The 17,153-nt window shown below is 48.4% G+C and overlaps 2 protein-coding genes across 3 annotated transcripts in view; both read right to left on the minus strand.

Annotated features, from left to right (window-relative positions):
- Positions 1–2,869, minus strand: part of VAMP5 (vesicle associated membrane protein 5) — a 7,254-nt gene extending 4,385 nt beyond the window's left edge. The window contains exon 1 of one of the 2 annotated variants that reach the window (XM_040623242.1): positions 2,715–2,869. In XM_040623242.1, the coding sequence (XP_040479176.1) occupies positions 2,715–2,717 (3 nt within the window). In that variant the 5' untranslated portion in view covers positions 2,718–2,869. Of the gene's footprint in view, positions 1–2,202; positions 2,293–2,714 lie in introns of those variants that run through there. The other variant, XM_008700071.2, reaches the window with a different exon arrangement.
- A 2,115-nt stretch (positions 2,870–4,984) lies between these two features.
- VAMP8 (vesicle associated membrane protein 8) lies at positions 4,985–8,349 on the minus strand. The gene is made up of 3 exons (XM_040623243.1): positions 8,192–8,349; positions 6,713–6,871; positions 4,985–5,417 (listed from the first exon to the last, which is right to left on the minus strand). Exons 1-3 carry the CDS (start codon positions 8,192–8,194, stop codon positions 5,274–5,276), a joined length of 306 nt encoding a protein of 101 aa, XP_040479177.1. The 5' UTR covers positions 8,195–8,349; the 3' UTR covers positions 4,985–5,273.
- Between the last annotated feature and the right edge of the window lie 8,804 nt (positions 8,350–17,153).

Raw genomic sequence — 17,153 nt, forward strand, 5'->3', positions numbered from 1 at the left:
GGTGTATCAGCTCCGTCCTAGGTCAGCATTCACCTGAGCTCAGAGCTAAGGGCCAGGGCTCTGCATTGCAGCCCTGGGTTCCCTCACATCTTGCCTCTGCCCCTCACCCACCACACAATCTTTCTGACCCTCCACTTCCTCATCTGTAAAGTGGCGACAAGAATGATATCTACCAGGGGCGCCTGGGTGGCACAGCGGTTAGGCGTTTGCCTTTGGCTCAGGGCATGATCCCGGCGTTGTGGGATCGAGCCCCACATCAGGCTCCTCTGCTATGAGCCTGCTTCTTCCTCTCCCACTCCCCCTGCTTGTGTTCCCTCTCTTGCTGGCTGTCTCTCTCTCTGTCGAATAAATAAATAAAATCTTTAAAAAAAAAAAAAAAGAATGATATCTACCATATTAGCTAACACATGTGACATATTATGAACAAAGTGCTTATCACAATACTTGACACATACTAAATGCTCAATAAATAATAGCTATTATTATGGATGGAGCCCAAGTTTCCCTCACTGATTTTTTTTTTTTTAAGCAGTCAGATCTCAAGAACTATACAATACCTGTGGTCAATAAAACCTCTTAGATAATTTTACAAAATACAAAACCTAGCAAGCTCTTCCTTATTTGCAAACGTGTGCACTTACTTGTCTCTAACCTAAATACAGAACATCACCTGGGCCTTTAATAACCTGCATTGGGTTTATGTCCACCAGGCACTGCAGGTTGTTGAGAAGGTTTTACGTCTTGACAGTGCAAACAGCCACCATTCACCGGGTGCATCTCTGAGCTAAGCACTGTGCTCCCCACTGTTTGTTCTCCTGATCTTATTTAATCCTGGCAACAATCCATTGAAGGCATGCTATTATCCCAGTTTTATAAGAAACTGAGGCTCAGAGGGAGGGGTTAAATCATCTGTCCAAGGTCATACAGCCAGTAAGTAGACGATCCGGTGTGGAACCAATGTAGACTCCAAGAATCACAATCTTAACCACGGTGCTAAAGTGAATGCAGGTAAAGAGGGGGTCAAATACTTTAGCTGGCTGGCTAACGACTCCCCAGACCTTTTAATGCTGCCAAGTCAACTTGTGTGCATATGAGGGAAGCCCATGGCTCAAAACCCACATTCACTGGACAGTGCATGAGAGAGGACCATCTATAGGATGAATGACTTCAAGCCTTTTCCCATTCAGGTTTCATCTTTCCTATCACTATTTGTTCCTGCTCTCTCCCCTATACCTGTCACCACATCTGGCACAGAGGAAATGACCAAGAAATGCTTGTTGACTGAATGAATCAGAGGAGTGGACAAGGCAGAAAGATCAGGCAGGGAAGAGGGTGGGAAGAAGAAAGGGAAAGAGCTGGGGCCAGAGAAAGGGGCAGGTGTGAAAGAAACAGAGGGATGGGGCTAGGGCCAGGAGGGGAGAAAGATCCATGTACCCCCCCCCAAGGCTCTGACCCACTGTTGGCCTCCGATGACCCTGTGAGAGTACCAGAGTTTTCCAGTACTCCCCCATAATGCCCCCCACCTAATAAATTATCCTGGCCTCAGCCTTCATTTCAGGAGTTTCCTCTTCTCCCCAAATGCTCAAGGCCGACTAGAAGCCCACCCCTAGCCCTGCCTGATCCCTTGCCCTGCATGCTGGGAAGAGGTCTCCGAGCTTTGTCCCATATTTGGAGCTTCCCTCAGTTTCCTGGCATGGCCTTAGAGCTCAGTGCAACCTTCCTGCCCCGCTTCCCCTTCCTGCCTCTGGTTCCCTAGAGATGAGGCCATCCAGGCATCATGACCCCCAGCCAGGCCCCATCCATCACACCTCTGCCAGCTTCCCCACGCAGAAGCTTAAAGCACCAAGCCTGCTTCCTGCAGGGCCCATCTTCGCAAGAGTCGAGGGGATGGAGGAAAGCTACTGGCACCACCTGTTCCTAACACGTTTGCCTTGGAGATGGCAAGTGGGGACACAGGCCAGAGTCTGCAGCAGGAGTGGGGGATGACTCACCTCAAGAATGTGTCCCTGGGTAGGGGTTAGGAGAGAGCCAGGGCTGTGCCATAGTCTGATAACTTCAGGGGAACTTTTATGGTAAACATTTCCCTTTATCTTTCCCCAGGGGAAGGAGTGTGCCCTCCAGTACCCTGCCATGGAGCTGGCAGGGCCTCTACCACCCCGTCTGCTCAGGTTTCCAACTCCCGGGCCACACTCGGCTTCTCACATCTCCAGGAAGGGCTGAAGAGGTCATCACCACTCCTCGGGAGCAGGTTCTGATCGCCAGGCGGGGCTCTGCCATTGTATCTCCCTTAACCTCGCAAGGACCCGGTAAGGCAGGTATCACTGACCCCACTTCACAGATGCGGAAAAGAAGGCTCAGGAAGGTTAAGTGACTGGCCCGGGGTCACGGAGCCAGCAAGTGGCCACCACCAGGATCTCACCCCGGAGTCTGACTCCGAAGCCCGAAGTCGGGGCTCCTAACCACTTGGCTCAGGGAAGGGGGAAGCCGGAGTCATGCACACTGCGCGCAGGGGCCAAACTTTCCCTCCCCGGCCTGCGCGCCCCCAGTGGAGGCTCCGACCCCCATCCGGCTCCTGGCCGCGGCCACCTCACCGGGGAGGCACAGGCGCGGGTCCCGGAGGACACCCCCGCCCTCGGACTTCAGACTCCGGCCGCGCACCCCCACGTCGCCCTCTGCCCCCAGCCCGGTCGGCTCCGCCCCGCCCGGGCCCTCACCATAGCTGCTGCCGCCGCCTCGCCAGCTCGGGCTCCTCTGTCGCCCCGCGGCCGCGGTGCCAGATACCCGGGAGGAAGCGGAGGGGCGGGGCCGCGGCGGCGGGGGCGGGGGGCGCGCCTGCCCGGAGCCCTGACCGGCCCGAGGCAAAGCGAAAGCTGCCCGCACCCGACCCAGATCGCACGGCTCCCCCAGCCTCCGGAACTGGGGGCCTCACGCCTGAGCAGCCTGGCGCTCGCACGGCACGCTGGCCACACGTCGGGGGGGCCCAATCTGTGACACGGACACGGTGGAGTGGGCTCTGGAGCGGAGGTATCGCTCGTTCCACGAGCATCTGTATCCGTGCCAACGTTGGGCACGGTGCTAGAAACGGCTTGAACAGCCAGCCAGGCCGGGACTTTGCCACCTGGGTGAGTGCATTCACCGGTAACCAAAACCCGACTCCCCGAAAAGTTTTGAAACGAAAGAAACGTTATTCACAATCAACATCGTGAATGCACTACCTGCCGCTGAATTGTATATTTCAAGATGGTACCACTGTCTGTTACAATTGTATGTACACTTATACAATGTATGTTGTGTGAATTTCACCCCAATCCAAAAAGAAAACAGACCCCCAGGGAGAAGGTGCTAGCTCTGGCTTTCCTGCACTTCCCTCTTCACCAGAAGGGCAGCTGCAGCCTGGCCCTCATATGACCCTGCTCCTCAAGGGGAGGGAGGATGGGCCAAGCCACCCCTCCAGAGCCTTCCTGAGCTGAATCTACCCATTCTCCTCCTCTCCTCTCAACGCTGCAGGGGAGTCAGAGACACCTATTCTTCACCCCACCCCACGCCAACCCCACCATCTCAACTGTGGCCCCTCTTGAGGAAGGGGGTTGAGGGCGCCCTTCCTTGGGTTGAGCCCTTGTGAGTACAGCCCACATTCCCACCTTGGGCAATCTAGATCCCAAGGAAGAGGTTTCACCCCAGTTCTGTGAACTTTGAGTCCAGGAATGATCTGAGGAGAGAGGATGGCCGAGGTCTGACATAAAAGGACATAGGACAAAGACTGCCCTGAGGGCTTTTCTGTGCTTTTTTTTTTTTTTTTTCCTCCCTGGTTTTCAGAGTATGATTCCAGAACTTGACTTGCCAGGAGTCCCAAATCCTGTCTCCCAACCCTGTCCCTTCTACACTCTCTCCCCAAAACAGATTGTTTTCAATACTGGAAAGCCCACGGGAGAAACAGGGACAGAGATGGCAAGAACACTTTCCCCAAACCAAGACAGAGGAAAGAGTGACAATGAAGTGGAACCTGGCGGGGAGGAGGGAAGTCTAAAGACAAAGAGGCCCATTGTACATGCAGGGGAAGGAGGGCCATAGGCCCTGTCCTGTGACACTGACTGGGCCCAGCCACGAGACATGGGGAGAGATGCTTGCCCCCTCAGCTGAGACCCGGAGGCCCTGCTAAATCCCAAAAGGGCAGGGGCAGACAAAAGACAAATAGAACTTTGCAGAACCAGGGGCATCTGGCTGGCTCAGTCGGAAGAGCATATGACTCTTGATTTCAGGGTCATGAGTTCAAGCCCCATGTTGGGTATAGAGATTACTTAAATTAAAAAATAAAAAAAATAATTTAAAAATAAAAAGAGGGGCACCTGGGTGGCTCAGTCAGTTGAGAATCTGCCTTCAGCTCAGATCGTGATCCCAGAGTCCTGGAATCGAGTCCCGCATTGGGCTCCCTTCTCTACAGGGAGCCTGCTTCTCCCTCTGCCTCTGCCTCCACCTCTCTCTGTCTCTCATCAATTAGTAAGTAAAATCTTATAAATAAATAAATAAATAAATAAATAAATAAATAAAACTTTGCAGAACCAAAAAAGAAGGAAAAGTGGCCCAGTTCCCTCAACTCCTCCCTCCAGACTGCAATGGGGCCACAGAAGAGAGATGGAAGGTGGCCTTCGCCTGTCTCAGCTAACACTTCCAGCAGAAAAGTAATAAAGGGACATGCAAGACCCCAGGGGGACACACTTAGGAGTCTTGCAGACCACCCTAAAATGATTTTGAATTTTCCACATGCCAAGAGCCTTAGAAAATTCCAGTTCTTGAGACCTGTGACAAAGAATGGAAAATAGAGAAGGATGGGGAGACTCCATCTTTCTTCTCCAAACATACACTCTCTACCCCTCCAACCTTGGGGCCTCAAAGAAGAGACTCTCAGCCAGAGGGTGTCCCCAGGGAGAAAAGAAATAGAAGGGCCAAAGGCAAAATGGAAGGGGAGAAATTACCTCAACATGTGTGGGGATACTGAAAGGTCTTTATTGCCCACCGGCCACCATCAGTTTCCCAGCCACAGGCTGGGCCTTCTGGGTGTCTCTCCGACCAACTCTGAGGGCCCATGAAACACAGCCATAGTCTAGCTCTCTCCTTCCGGGGGCCAAGGTGCTGGGGCAGACGGTGTCGCAGAGGGGCTTCAGAGTGAGGGTGGGAGGACGCAGCAGCACTCCCTGTGGCAAGGATGGGAGAGAGAGCCCTTCTTGGCATCCGCTATGGAGCGTTGCGCTGAAAGGGTGGGGGCGAGGGGCTCCCTAAGTTGGGATGGCACGGGTGGCAAAGAGCACGATGAAGAGGATGATGATAAAAACTATCACGCAGATGAGGACAATCATCTTCACGTTCTTCCACCAGAACTTCCGAGCCACCTTCTGCGATGTAGTCTTGAAGTGCTCCGACTGTTGGGGACAAGGCAGAGTGAACCGGGGCCTCCTCCCACCCAACCAAGAGGCCAAACAGAGGTCCACATGCTATACATCTAAATATTTAAGCGAGCAGTTGAGGTCACAGAATGTTACACAAAAAAATGTGCTGTCCTCCTACCTTGACAGATATATATCTTCATGACACTCTGATGGGCCAGGCTCGAATTTAAAATTCTTGGGCTCCCCTTGGCCCCCTGCCTCCCCCCTTCTCTTCTTACCCCTGCGCCGTCATGCACCTTGAGGGGCCTTTTACATATGCTCACACCCGGGGGTGCGACAGTGTCTGCACAATCCGCCCTTGGGAAGGCACACACCGGGGCCGAACAGTACAAGCTCCAGGTGGCCGCATCTCCCTGGGTCCACGACTCCTTGCCCATGGGGACGGCTGGAGCTGGAGGACAGGCCAGGGCAGTAGGGAGGTTGGAGGTGAGAGAAACTGCTCTTCCTCCTCAACTCGAGTTGCCGAAATTACATTTCCCAGGGCCGTGCTCTGCAGGCTAGGCTGTGGAAAGAAACACTAAGTCCCGGGGAGACTATACCCAAGATGACACCCAGGACGTGGAAAGCCACAGCCAGTCTCTCCCTGTGGCCATGGAACGTTAGGTTCCAACCTTTGCTGGAGTATTTTGTTAGAGTTACTCCCTCCCTGAGCAGCTGGCTTCAGCTCCTGGCTGAAGAGAGAGAAGAATGAGGTCTAGCAAGATGTGTGGGAGATATTATTCTAGCCTTCAACTAACAGACGACCCCTGGATCAAAGAATTTCACTGCTTTTCCCAGCTTCTTTTTAAAGCAGACTCAGCAAAACTCTAGCAGTTTTCTGCCTCCTGCCTAGGAACTCCTAGAAAAGGCCAAAGGCCCTAGGAGGATTTTCTAGAACCAATATTTTTACCCTGGGGAGGTCAGGCCCAAATGATTGTCAAGGGCAGCCTTCAAAGGGAAAAATCAGTTTCATGGGAGAGAAGCCTAAGAATGCAAGAGCTGACTGGGCCATCTTATCTCAGAAAAAACTCCTCCAAGAGTCAGCCCCACCCATTCCCCCCCGCCCCAGTCACTGGAGCCATTCCCTGGACCCCAGTACCAATCAGTGGAATAGAGCAGAATCCGAACTGGGGACTCAATCATCAGTTCCCAAAACAAGTGAAAAGGCAGACTTCCCTCTTGTTCATTTTGCCCCCAACACCACCAGGCCCCCAAACCCCAACAATCCTTCCTCCCTCTCTTCCTCTACACCCCCCACCCCCGCCCTGCCCATGGTTTCCCCATCTCACTGTGGCTTCCAGATCCTCTGTCTTGTTGCGGAGATGTTCCAGGTTTTCTCCTCGGGCCAGGATCCGCTCCACATTCTGGGTCATAATATTCTTGACTCCCTCCACCTCACTCTGCAGGTTCCTTACGTGATCATGTCCCCCACCTCCACTGGCCTCCTCCTGAGCAGCAACACAGGGGTTAATTAGGCCAAGTGGTGGAGGAACTGAGACTCAGCCTCAGAGGCCAGGGGAGGGGAAGGCCTGGGGTGGACTTTAGCTTTTTTTAATGCCTGAACTGTTTACAAAGAGAATGCTTTCATGCATTACTCATGTAATCAAAAACAAATGCATTTTGAAGCCCCAGAAGGTGAGTGCTGATGCTAGACAGACTAGATCAAGTTTCTTTTCAGGTTCTCAGGGCCCCTGATGAGGAAAAGAAACACAGCCCTAAATCCCACTCAGGGTTGCCTTGCTCCTCCGCTGGGGTCAGAGGACTGCTGAACTGGCATCTCAGCACAGAGAAAACCCACCACTATTGACCAAAGGGTCCTCATTAAAAATAACTGTGTGGCTGGCAGGACACCCTCAAATGGCACAACCCCCTCTCATTGCAAGACAGCAGCTGGAGAGCGGCTCCGGTCCGAGGCTTCCCCCAAGCCTCATTACTGTGACCCAGAGCAATGCAACCAGGCTCCAAGGCCCCCACCAGGCCCCCTGAGGGACGGCCATTGCGCCATGAACTTCTGCTTTCCCCACCACATAGCACCATGTGCGGGCACCAAGCCACCACCGCCTGCTTGAGCAGATATTAAATAAAAACAGCAGCCTGGGTGTTGGGGGAAATGGAGGGCAAGTCCTCCCTGGCTGATAAGGTTTTCCAACAGGGAGGGAAAAACCAGTATCAGGCTCCACCCCCTCTGACCCACTCGACCTCCGAAAACAGGCCGGGAGCGTGGGTCCAACCTAGATGGATTACCAAAGAGAACCAACTTCTGGTTCTTTAACGAAGCCTTAGCTTTCTTCCTTATGTTTATAGAGAGGGGCCCGCCGATTCCTTAGACTCGGCCAAGAGTCAAATTCTTGGAGTTTCTATATAAAGTGAAAGGCAGCCGGCCGAGCTCCTGCCTCGGGGCTGGAATGTGCCCCAGAACTTCGGAGATGCTGCCCAGGCTGTCACAACACCGGGCGGCTGGCGGGCTGGAGGAGGAGATGCCGGGCCTCTCAGCAACTCCCCGCCTGGAATTCGGGTGCCCCCCCACACCCCCCACCGAAATCCTGCTCCAGGCCAGCACCGAGGTCAGGAGAGGGAGGGAGTAGACAGGGCAGGAATACCCGCCCAGGCAGCTCGGAGCTTCGTGCCCCCAAGTTGTCAAAGAAGAGCGGCCACAGTCAGCGCTGGCCCGGCGCTCTGACTTTGCCACCGGCTCTCCCGGTCCCCGGCCCCCAGCCCACTCTGGCTGGTCTTTCAATCGGCCCCTTTCTAGTCCCCAGCTCGCTCACCATGTCTCCCAGCGGCTCGGGCCTGTCAGCGACGGGACGCGCCTAGTCTGTTTCCTCCCGGGCGGCCCTCGCTTCACTTCCTGCTTGCTCCAACTTTCAGCCTGCCCCCGCCCGCCTCGCATCCCGGGCCGCTCCAGCCTCACCTCGAGCAGGTTTCCCCAGGTAGGCGGGCACCCTCCGTCGCCCTCCCAGTCTCCTCCCAGACCCAGCTCAGGCTTAAAGCCACAGGGCTCCCAGGCAACCAAAGATCTGTTAACTTGTCAGGAGTAAGAAAAGAAAGATCCAGCAGCCCTCCTAGGTTTCCTGAGACTGGACCTCCTGATACAGATAGGCAGGCTGTCTCCTTTTTCTTTCTTTTCTTTTCTGTCCTGAATCTCTGATCCCAAATCTTAGAGACTGAAGTCAACTGTAAGTACCCCACCAGGGGTAGTTCACATGGAAACAGAACATAGATATAAACATCTCTCGCTGGCAACCCCTGTTCCCATGTTCATGGGTGGGCAGAAAGTGTTAAAACCCCAAAAGTCTGGACTGCTGTGATCCTGGGCTACAGTGTCAGAAAGCTCTGGGTTACTAGCTGTGTGACCCTGAGTGAACCTCTTCACCTCTCTGGGGTTTGCAGGTGCTAATGCTGACCTCAGAGGATGGTGGAGAGGTGTAAAAGGATAGCACATGCAGTGTGCCTGGCACAGTGTCCGGAAGGAAGGCCTGTCCACTGTCGGAACCAGGAAATACCGGCTTACCAATCCCTTCTTTCCTTCCAGAGTTCAACAGTCCCTTCATGAGCCATCACGAGGGGTTGGAAAGCCCCATCAGAAATGGTCAGAGGCCTGCCCTATGGACAGAGAAGGGCCCCAGGGCAAAGGATTTTTCCACTACCTGGCTCCGGGTCACAGAAAATCTAGTCTTCCCGGATGGTATTTATCAAGACAGAACAGTAACAGGGACATGCAAAAGGGAGCAAACATTCCTGTCCCATCCCAGAAGTATCAGTGTCAGTTCTAAGAGGGAAATTGTCAGTTTCTCTAACAGTTTTTTTAAAGGAATTAACAAATTTTGGACCTCTGTTTTGAGATACTTTATTCTACTCTAAAATGAAATCTTATCTCCAATTGGATAAGATTATTATATTTTGCAAATCTGAAATTTGGTGGACAGTACCAGCCTGCTCTCACAGAGAATGTGGCTGTCCCACTTCTTACCATCCTTCGAGGTGGGTCAGAATCCTTGATCTGTCCTTGCGCTGCCCAGTACAGTAGCCACTGACCACATGTGGCTGGTGAGCACTTAAACTGGGGCTATTCTGAATTGAGAAGTGACGTAAGAGTACACGCCATATTTATTTATTTATTTATTTATTAGATTTTATTTATTTATTTGACAGAGAGACAGCCAGTGAGAGAGGGAACACAGCCGGGGAGTGGGAGAGGAAGAAGCAGGCTCCCAGCGGAGGAGCCCGATGTGGGACTTGATCCTGGAACGCCGGAATCATGCCCTGAGCCGAAGGCAGACGCTTAACGACTGCGCCACCCAGGAGCCCCTCATATATTTTTTTTTCTTAAGATTTATTTATTTGAGAGACAGAGAGAGGGCACACATGAAGAGGGGAGGGGCAGAGGGAGAGGGAGAGAGAATCTCAAGCTGACTCCCCTCTGAGTGCGGAGCCCTACACCAGGGCTCAGTCTCACGACCCTAAGATCATGACCTGAGCCGAAATCAAGAGTGGGATGCTCAACTGACTGAGCCACCCAGGTGCCCCAAGTATTTCAAAGACTTATTACACAAAAAAAAGAATGTAAATATCTCAGCTGTAATTTTATATACTGATGACATGTTGAAATAATGTTGTAGGTATACTGAGTTAAATTCTAAAAGTTGATAACATTAATTTCACCCATTTCTTTTCTTTTAATTTGGCCAATAGAAAATTTAAAATTACAAATGTGGTTCAAATTATATTTCTATTAGACACACTGTTCTACACCTTAATACTCACGTGACCTTGGACAGACTGATATGATGTCTGTAAACCTCAGTTACCTCATTGTCTGTGCTTGGCACTGAAACAACCATTAGTACATGGCTATTATGATTACTATTATTAAGAATTCCAGATGCTAAGTGTGGTGGTGGGTAGGGAAACGTGAAAGGTGCCAAGTAACAAAGCGCCAGAGTAGGATGGCTGAGGAGAGCAGCAAGACATGGAGGAGGATTTCGAGGGTGGAAAATCAGGGTCACAGCCATTGAGGAGTTACCGGGGTCTAGTATGCCCCTGCCAGCCTTAGACATACATTGGTGTCCCTGAGGGAGCTGACCCTTGGCCTAAACCCAGCACCCATTAGGGAGATTCCCCAGCACCCACAGTTGGGACTGCAACCTGCTCACCCTCCTCTTCACCGTGCAGAATCCCTGCAGGCTTGGCCTCATCTGTACACACACCACAATGCTTCCCTTTGTCAAAGGCCCACCTTGCTAGAACCCTCACAAGATGAGCCATTCAGTAAGGCAGCAAACAATGTACTATGAGCAGAAATGGTAATATTGGGGGGGGGAGTGGGGGGCTGGGCTGGCTCAGTTAGAAGAGCATGTGGACTCTTGATCTTGGGGTCATGAGTTCAAGCCACATTGGGCCTAGAGCTTACTTTAAAAAAAAAAAACAAAAGAAAGAAATGGTACTACGGGCAGGATGCAAGAAGAGAAACAAGTCACTGATTCCTTTACAGACAAGGAAAGCTCTATTCTAGGAGAAATGGAGTATTAGTCACTTTGCAAAGTAAAATGCTAGGTGGTAGGCACTGTAGCCGAAGAAGGAATCATGGCGTGATGAAGAGTGTTCGCAGCCCCTGTGTGATCAGAAGGTTTGGGTATCAGCTCTACTACTCCCTGGCTGTGTAGTCTTGGGCAAGCCACTTCCCTCTAGGAGCTCCAGTTTCCTTATCTGCAAAATGGGAAGAAGAATGAAAGCTGCTTCGCGGGGTTATTTTTAGGATTGAATAATCTGGACATATATTTCCATATTTCTGCTAAAGCACTTTACAAATGAAAAAGGAGACTAATAGAGAAAATAGAATGAGGAAATAGTGAAAGAGCAATATTAACAACCTGCAAAGCAAACTGGCAAGCTTTGGGGTGCACTGACATCTACCCCAATCTTCTTATTTATGGCCCAAGTGGCAGTTTACTCCTGTATCTCTCTTGGGAAATGCTGGAAAACAAGGAAAAGGCACATCCAGGAGGAGCAGCTGGAATTGCTCCCTGAAGGATCATAAAGCTCTCACCACTGCTAAGGCCTCTTTTGTCTCCAAACCTCTTTGTAGACTGTTACACTGCTGGGCACCCCATCTGTGACGGTCACCCCCCATCACTCCCAATGTCTTTTTCCCTTTCTGACTGTGCTCTTAGAGCCAGAAGGTTCCACCCGTGGCCATCATCCCTTCGGATGTTGTACTCTCCTGGAGCAATAGGTCCTCTATGAGGCGAGGCTGATTTTGCCCTTCAAGGGACATGTGACAACATGTGGAGGCATTTTCGGTTGTCACAACTGGAGGGATGTGCTCCTGGCATTCCGTGGGTAGAGGCCAAGGATGCTAAATTTCCTACATGCAAAAGACAGCCCTCCCACAATAAAGAATTACACAGACCAAAATGTCAATAGTGCAGAGGCTGAAACCCTGGTCTCCCGAGGGAAGTGCAATGCTTTACGGTTTCAGCAGCTATTTGTGGATGATCCCCAAATCTGTATCTCTAACCCCGACCTTGTTCTCAACCGCCTCTCCAGTGCCCTCTCCACAGACACCTCCAACAGCCAAACCAAACCCTTTATCTTTTCCCCACATTCCTCCTGCTGGGTAGTACTCCCATTCTACCAGTTTCCCAAGCTAGGAATACCCTAAGCACGTTTTATCTTTTATAGAATCTGTAACATGCTTTGCCATTAGCTGCATACACATTTGACAACTCCGAGACTCTAACTTCTGTGAATGCAGGGGCTATGTCCTTATTTTGGTACCCTTGTTGAAAATAACACACACCATGTGCACAGTAGTCACTCACTAAATGTTTGGGGTATTGAACCGAGAGATCTGAAAGAGGGCTTCTTTCCCTGAAATGCAGATAAAAAGATAATTTTCATTAGAAAAGACCCATGCATGGGACACCTGGGTGGCTCAGTCAGTTAAGTGTCTGCCTTTGGCTCAGGTCATGATCTCAGGGTCCTGTGATCGAGCCCCACATCGGGCTCCGCACTCAGCAAGGAGTCTACTTCTCCTTCTCCCTCTGCCCCTCACCCTCTCTTGCTCTCGTTCTCTCTCTCAAATATATAAATAAAATCTTAAAAAAGAAAAAGAAAAAGAAAAGACCCATGAAGAAATCTCTTTCCTAAATTTTGTACCATTTTATGGATAAATGAAAAGTAAACGGCAAGAGTCTTTGTATACTGGTCCTGAAAGGATAAACTGGAAATCAACCCCCTCAACAAAACAAGTTACAGTCATGGGGTACAGAGGTACTGAGTTAGCACAGCTCATCTACTAGCTGTACTTCTCTTAGCCAGAAAGCTCTCCAGTAACCCAAGACTATACTAAGAACTTTCGATTTCCCTCTCTCCTCTCAAAATGATACTCATCCTTAAAAGCCCAGCTCCAAGTTCTCAGAAAAACTTGCCTGAATTCTCCAGTTATGATTCACTTCCTCTTCAGCGCTCCCACAGCCCTTTGAACCTCATTTAATACTTAGGATTTTGTACATTCTATTAATATTATTCTATTATTTCCATATTCTTTTATTATTATCTTTCCTTATCCATTAATTCCTACAGGACAGAGGCCACAACTTAATAATTTGTTTCTTTCTCTATAACCTGTCCAGTTCGTGGCACATAACAGACTATAAATGCTGAATTTAATGGAACCATCTAATTTTGAGTGGTCTTAGAAGAGCTAGCCCAAACTTTCCAACCCACACTGAATTCATTTGAACTGGGGTTTGAGAGCAAATAAGAGATTCATCCCCTAAATAGATCTATGACTTCCAAAGTTACTTGGCCTACCTTGCCTGTTAGGATAACCTAGAAGTGGGCCAGACCCTCAGAAGCAGGAACACTGTTAGCCCCATGATTCTACCTGCCAAACACATCTGTCCCTAGCAATCCCCACCTACTTTACATCTACTCCATACATTCTTTTTCTTTAGGATAGTGGTTCTCAGCGCATGGTCCACGAACCCCTGGGGTCTTCAAGAACAAAACTACTTCTATGATAATACTGATACATTATTTGTCCTTTTAACTATGTTGCCATTTGGATTGATGACAGAAAAGCAACTGTGGGTAATAAAACTGTTGGCAACTTAGCAGGAATGAGACAGTGACACCAAATTGTAGTAGTAGTCCTTGTATTCCTCCTGGCTGCACACTTCCATTTTCAAAAAATGTCATTTCCAACATCCCTAATGAAGCAGTATAAGTTATTAATTTTATTAATTCTTGACACTGGAGTACACACCCTTAACTATTTTGTGGGAAGAAATGGGAAATACACACACAGCACTTGGCATCCCCAAGTATGATGGCTGTCTCACAGCTGTTCCGAGAAAAAGCACTTGTGTAGTTCAACTGTGAGCTGAAGTAATGTTTTAAAATCAACAGGATTTATTTTTTTGAGTAGTACAGACAGTTCCCACACACCCCTTAGCACTCTCCCACTTTTCTTCCATTATTAACAGCTTGCACTAGTATGGTGTATTCGCTTTCTCTACAATTGATGAGCTAAGATCGATACGTTATTATTAACCAAGTCCATAGTTCACATTAGGGGTCACATTCCATGGGTTTTGACAAATGTATAATCACATGTATGCACATGACACCATTACAGTGTCATCCAGAGTAGTTTCACCTCTCTAAAAATCCCGTGCTCCACCTTATCCCTCCCTCCTTTCCCCCATTTCCTGGCAACCACTGATCTTTTGCCTTAAAACCAGTTTTGCCTTTTCCAGGATATCAGTTTGGATCATACAGTAGGTAACCTTTCCAGATTGGTTTCTTTCACTTAGGGATATGAATTTAAGGTTCCCCCACATCCTTTTGTGGTGTGATAGCTCATTTCATTTTATCCCTGACTATTCCACTGAATGGGTGTGCCAGTTTGTTTATCCATTCCCCTATTGAAGGGCATCTTGGTTGCCTCCAAGTTGGGCAATTATGAATAATGCTGCTATATATTTCTGTGGGCATAATTTTTCAACTATTTGGGTAAATACCAAGGAGCACAATTGCTGATCATTTGGGAAAAGCATGTTTAGTTTTGTACGAAACTGCTAAACTGTTTTCCAAAGTGGCTGTACCATTTTGCATTCCTACCAGCAATGAAGTAGAGTTCCTGTTGCTCCCCCTCTTCACCAGCATTTGGTGGTGCTGCTGCTTTGGATTTCAAACACTCTAATAGTTATCTCATTATTATTTGAATTTACAATCCCTAATAAAAGAAGATGTTGAGTATCTCTGTTGTTTTTTTAAATTAAGATTTTATTTATTTATTTGAGAGATAGAGTGAGAGCCCAGGAGCAGGGGCAGAGGGAGAGGGAGAAGCAGGCTTCCCGCTAAGCAGAGAGCCTGACTGACTGGGGCTTGATCTCAGGACCCGGGATCATGACCTGAGCCAAAGACAGATGCTTAGCTGACTGAGGCACCCAGGCACCCCTTTCTTTCTTTTTTAAAAATGAAACATCCTTTTACTTGTGGATATTAGATAAACAATGGTTATTCAAACTGGCACATCTGGCAGGTATTTTTTTCAAAAATGAAAGAAGTGTGGCTGTTCCTTGAAGGAAAACAACAGACAGTATTTGTTGCCAATGAATAAATTTGCACTTTCAAATGAAAATTAGAATTTTGGAAAACTTGTATTCGCCACTGTGAGCTTGGCAGCTTCCCAACATTTAAGAGACTGCATTTAGAAGAGCAGCGTAACTCAGTGAACCAATGTTTTCCAAATGACTATCCGTATGATTTTGTAAAAGGTCCATTCAAAGTGGAAGATATACCAATCATTTTAATGTGACAGAGCATAAAGTTCATTGAAATGGTTTCAGATTCTACATCTGACTAACCTTTAAAAAACTACCACTTTTAAGTTTAGGTGTGGTATCAAAGAAGGATACCCACAATTATCTAAAAAGGTTATTAAAGTGCTTTTCCTGGGAGTTAAGATGGCGGAGGAGTAGGAGACACCGTTTTCAGCCGGTCCTCCGAGTCGAGCTGGATAGGTACCAGACCAGCCTAAACAACCACGGAACCAGCCTGAGACGCAGGAAGACGCATCTGGATCTCTACAAATGAACATCTCCAGCGCTGAGTATTGAGGTACGAAGCGGGGAGCATTTACAATAGCACCAAAAACCATACGTTAGCCGGAATTAACTTAACCAAGAGCGTAAAGGACCTATATTCTAGAAACTATAAATCACTCTTTGAAAGACATTGAGGAAGACATAAAGATGGAAAGATATTCCATGCTCATGGATGGAAGAATTAACATAGTTAAAATGTCCATGCTACCCAGAGCAATCTACACTTTCAATGCTATCCCGATCAAAATACCAAGGACATTTTCAAGAACTGGAACAAACAGTCCTAAATTTGTATGGAAACAAGAAAAGGCCCCGAATCTCCAAGGAACTGTTGAAAAGGAAAAAACAAAGCTGGGGGCATCACAATGCCGGATTTCGAGCTGTACTACAAAGCCGTGATCACAAAGACAGCATGGTACTGGCACAAAACAGACACATAGACCAATGGAACAGAATAGAGAGCCAGAAATGGACCCTCGGCTCTTTGGGCAACTAATATTTGATAAAGCAGGAAAAAAACATCCGGTGGGAAAAAGACAGTCTCTTCAATAAATGGTGCTGGGAAAATTGGACAGCTACATGCAGAAGAATGAAACTGACCACTATCTCACACCATACACAAAAATAAACTCCAAATGGATGAAAGACCTCAATGTGAGACAGGAATCTATCAAAATTCTAGAGGAGAACATAGGCAACAACCTCTCGACATCGGCAAAGCAAGCCTTTTTCATGACACATCCCAAAGGCAAGAGAAACAAAAGATAAAATGAATTTATGGGACTTCAACAAGATTAAAAGTTTCTGCACAGCCAAGGAAACAGTCAGAAAAACTAAGAGGCAGCCACGGAATGGGAGAATATATTTGCAAATGACACTACAGATAAAGGACTGGTATCCAAGATCTACAAAGAACTTCTCAAACTCAATACACGAGAAACAAATAAACAAAATCAAAAAATGGGCAGAAGATATGAACAGACACTTTTCCAATGAAGACATACAAATGGCTAACAGACACATGAAAAAATGTTCAAAATCATTAGCCATCAAGGAAATTCAAATCAATACCACACTGAGATACCACCACGCCTCAGCCAGTAGAATGGCAAAAATAGACAAGGCAAGAAACAACAATTGTTGGAGAGGATGTGGAGAAAGGGGATCCCTCCTACATTGTTGGTGGGAATGCAAGTTGGTACAGCCACTCTGGAAAACAGTGTGGAGGTCCTTAAAAAGTTAAAGAATTGAGCTACCCTATGATCAGCCATTGCACTACTGGGTATTTACCCCAAAGATCAGACGTAGTGAAGAGAAGGGCCATATGCACCCCAATGTTCATAGCAGCAATTCACAATAGCTAAATCGTGGGAAGGAGCCGAGATGCCCTTCAACAGATGACTGGATTAAGAAGTTGTGTCCATATATACAATGGAATATTACTCAGCTATCAGAAAGAAACGAGTTCTCAACATTTGCTACAACATGGCGGCACTGGAGGAGATAATGCTAAGTGAAATAAGTCAAGCGAGAGAAAGACAACTATCATATGATTTCTCTCATCTATGGAACATAAGAACTAGGATGATCAGTAGGGAAGAAAGGGATAAAGAAA

The sequence above is a fragment of the Ursus maritimus genome, unplaced genomic scaffold (assembly GCF_017311325.1).
Source record: "Ursus maritimus isolate PB19 unplaced genomic scaffold, ASM1731132v1 scaffold_6, whole genome shotgun sequence".
Taxonomy (NCBI): domain Eukaryota; kingdom Metazoa; phylum Chordata; class Mammalia; order Carnivora; family Ursidae; genus Ursus; species Ursus maritimus.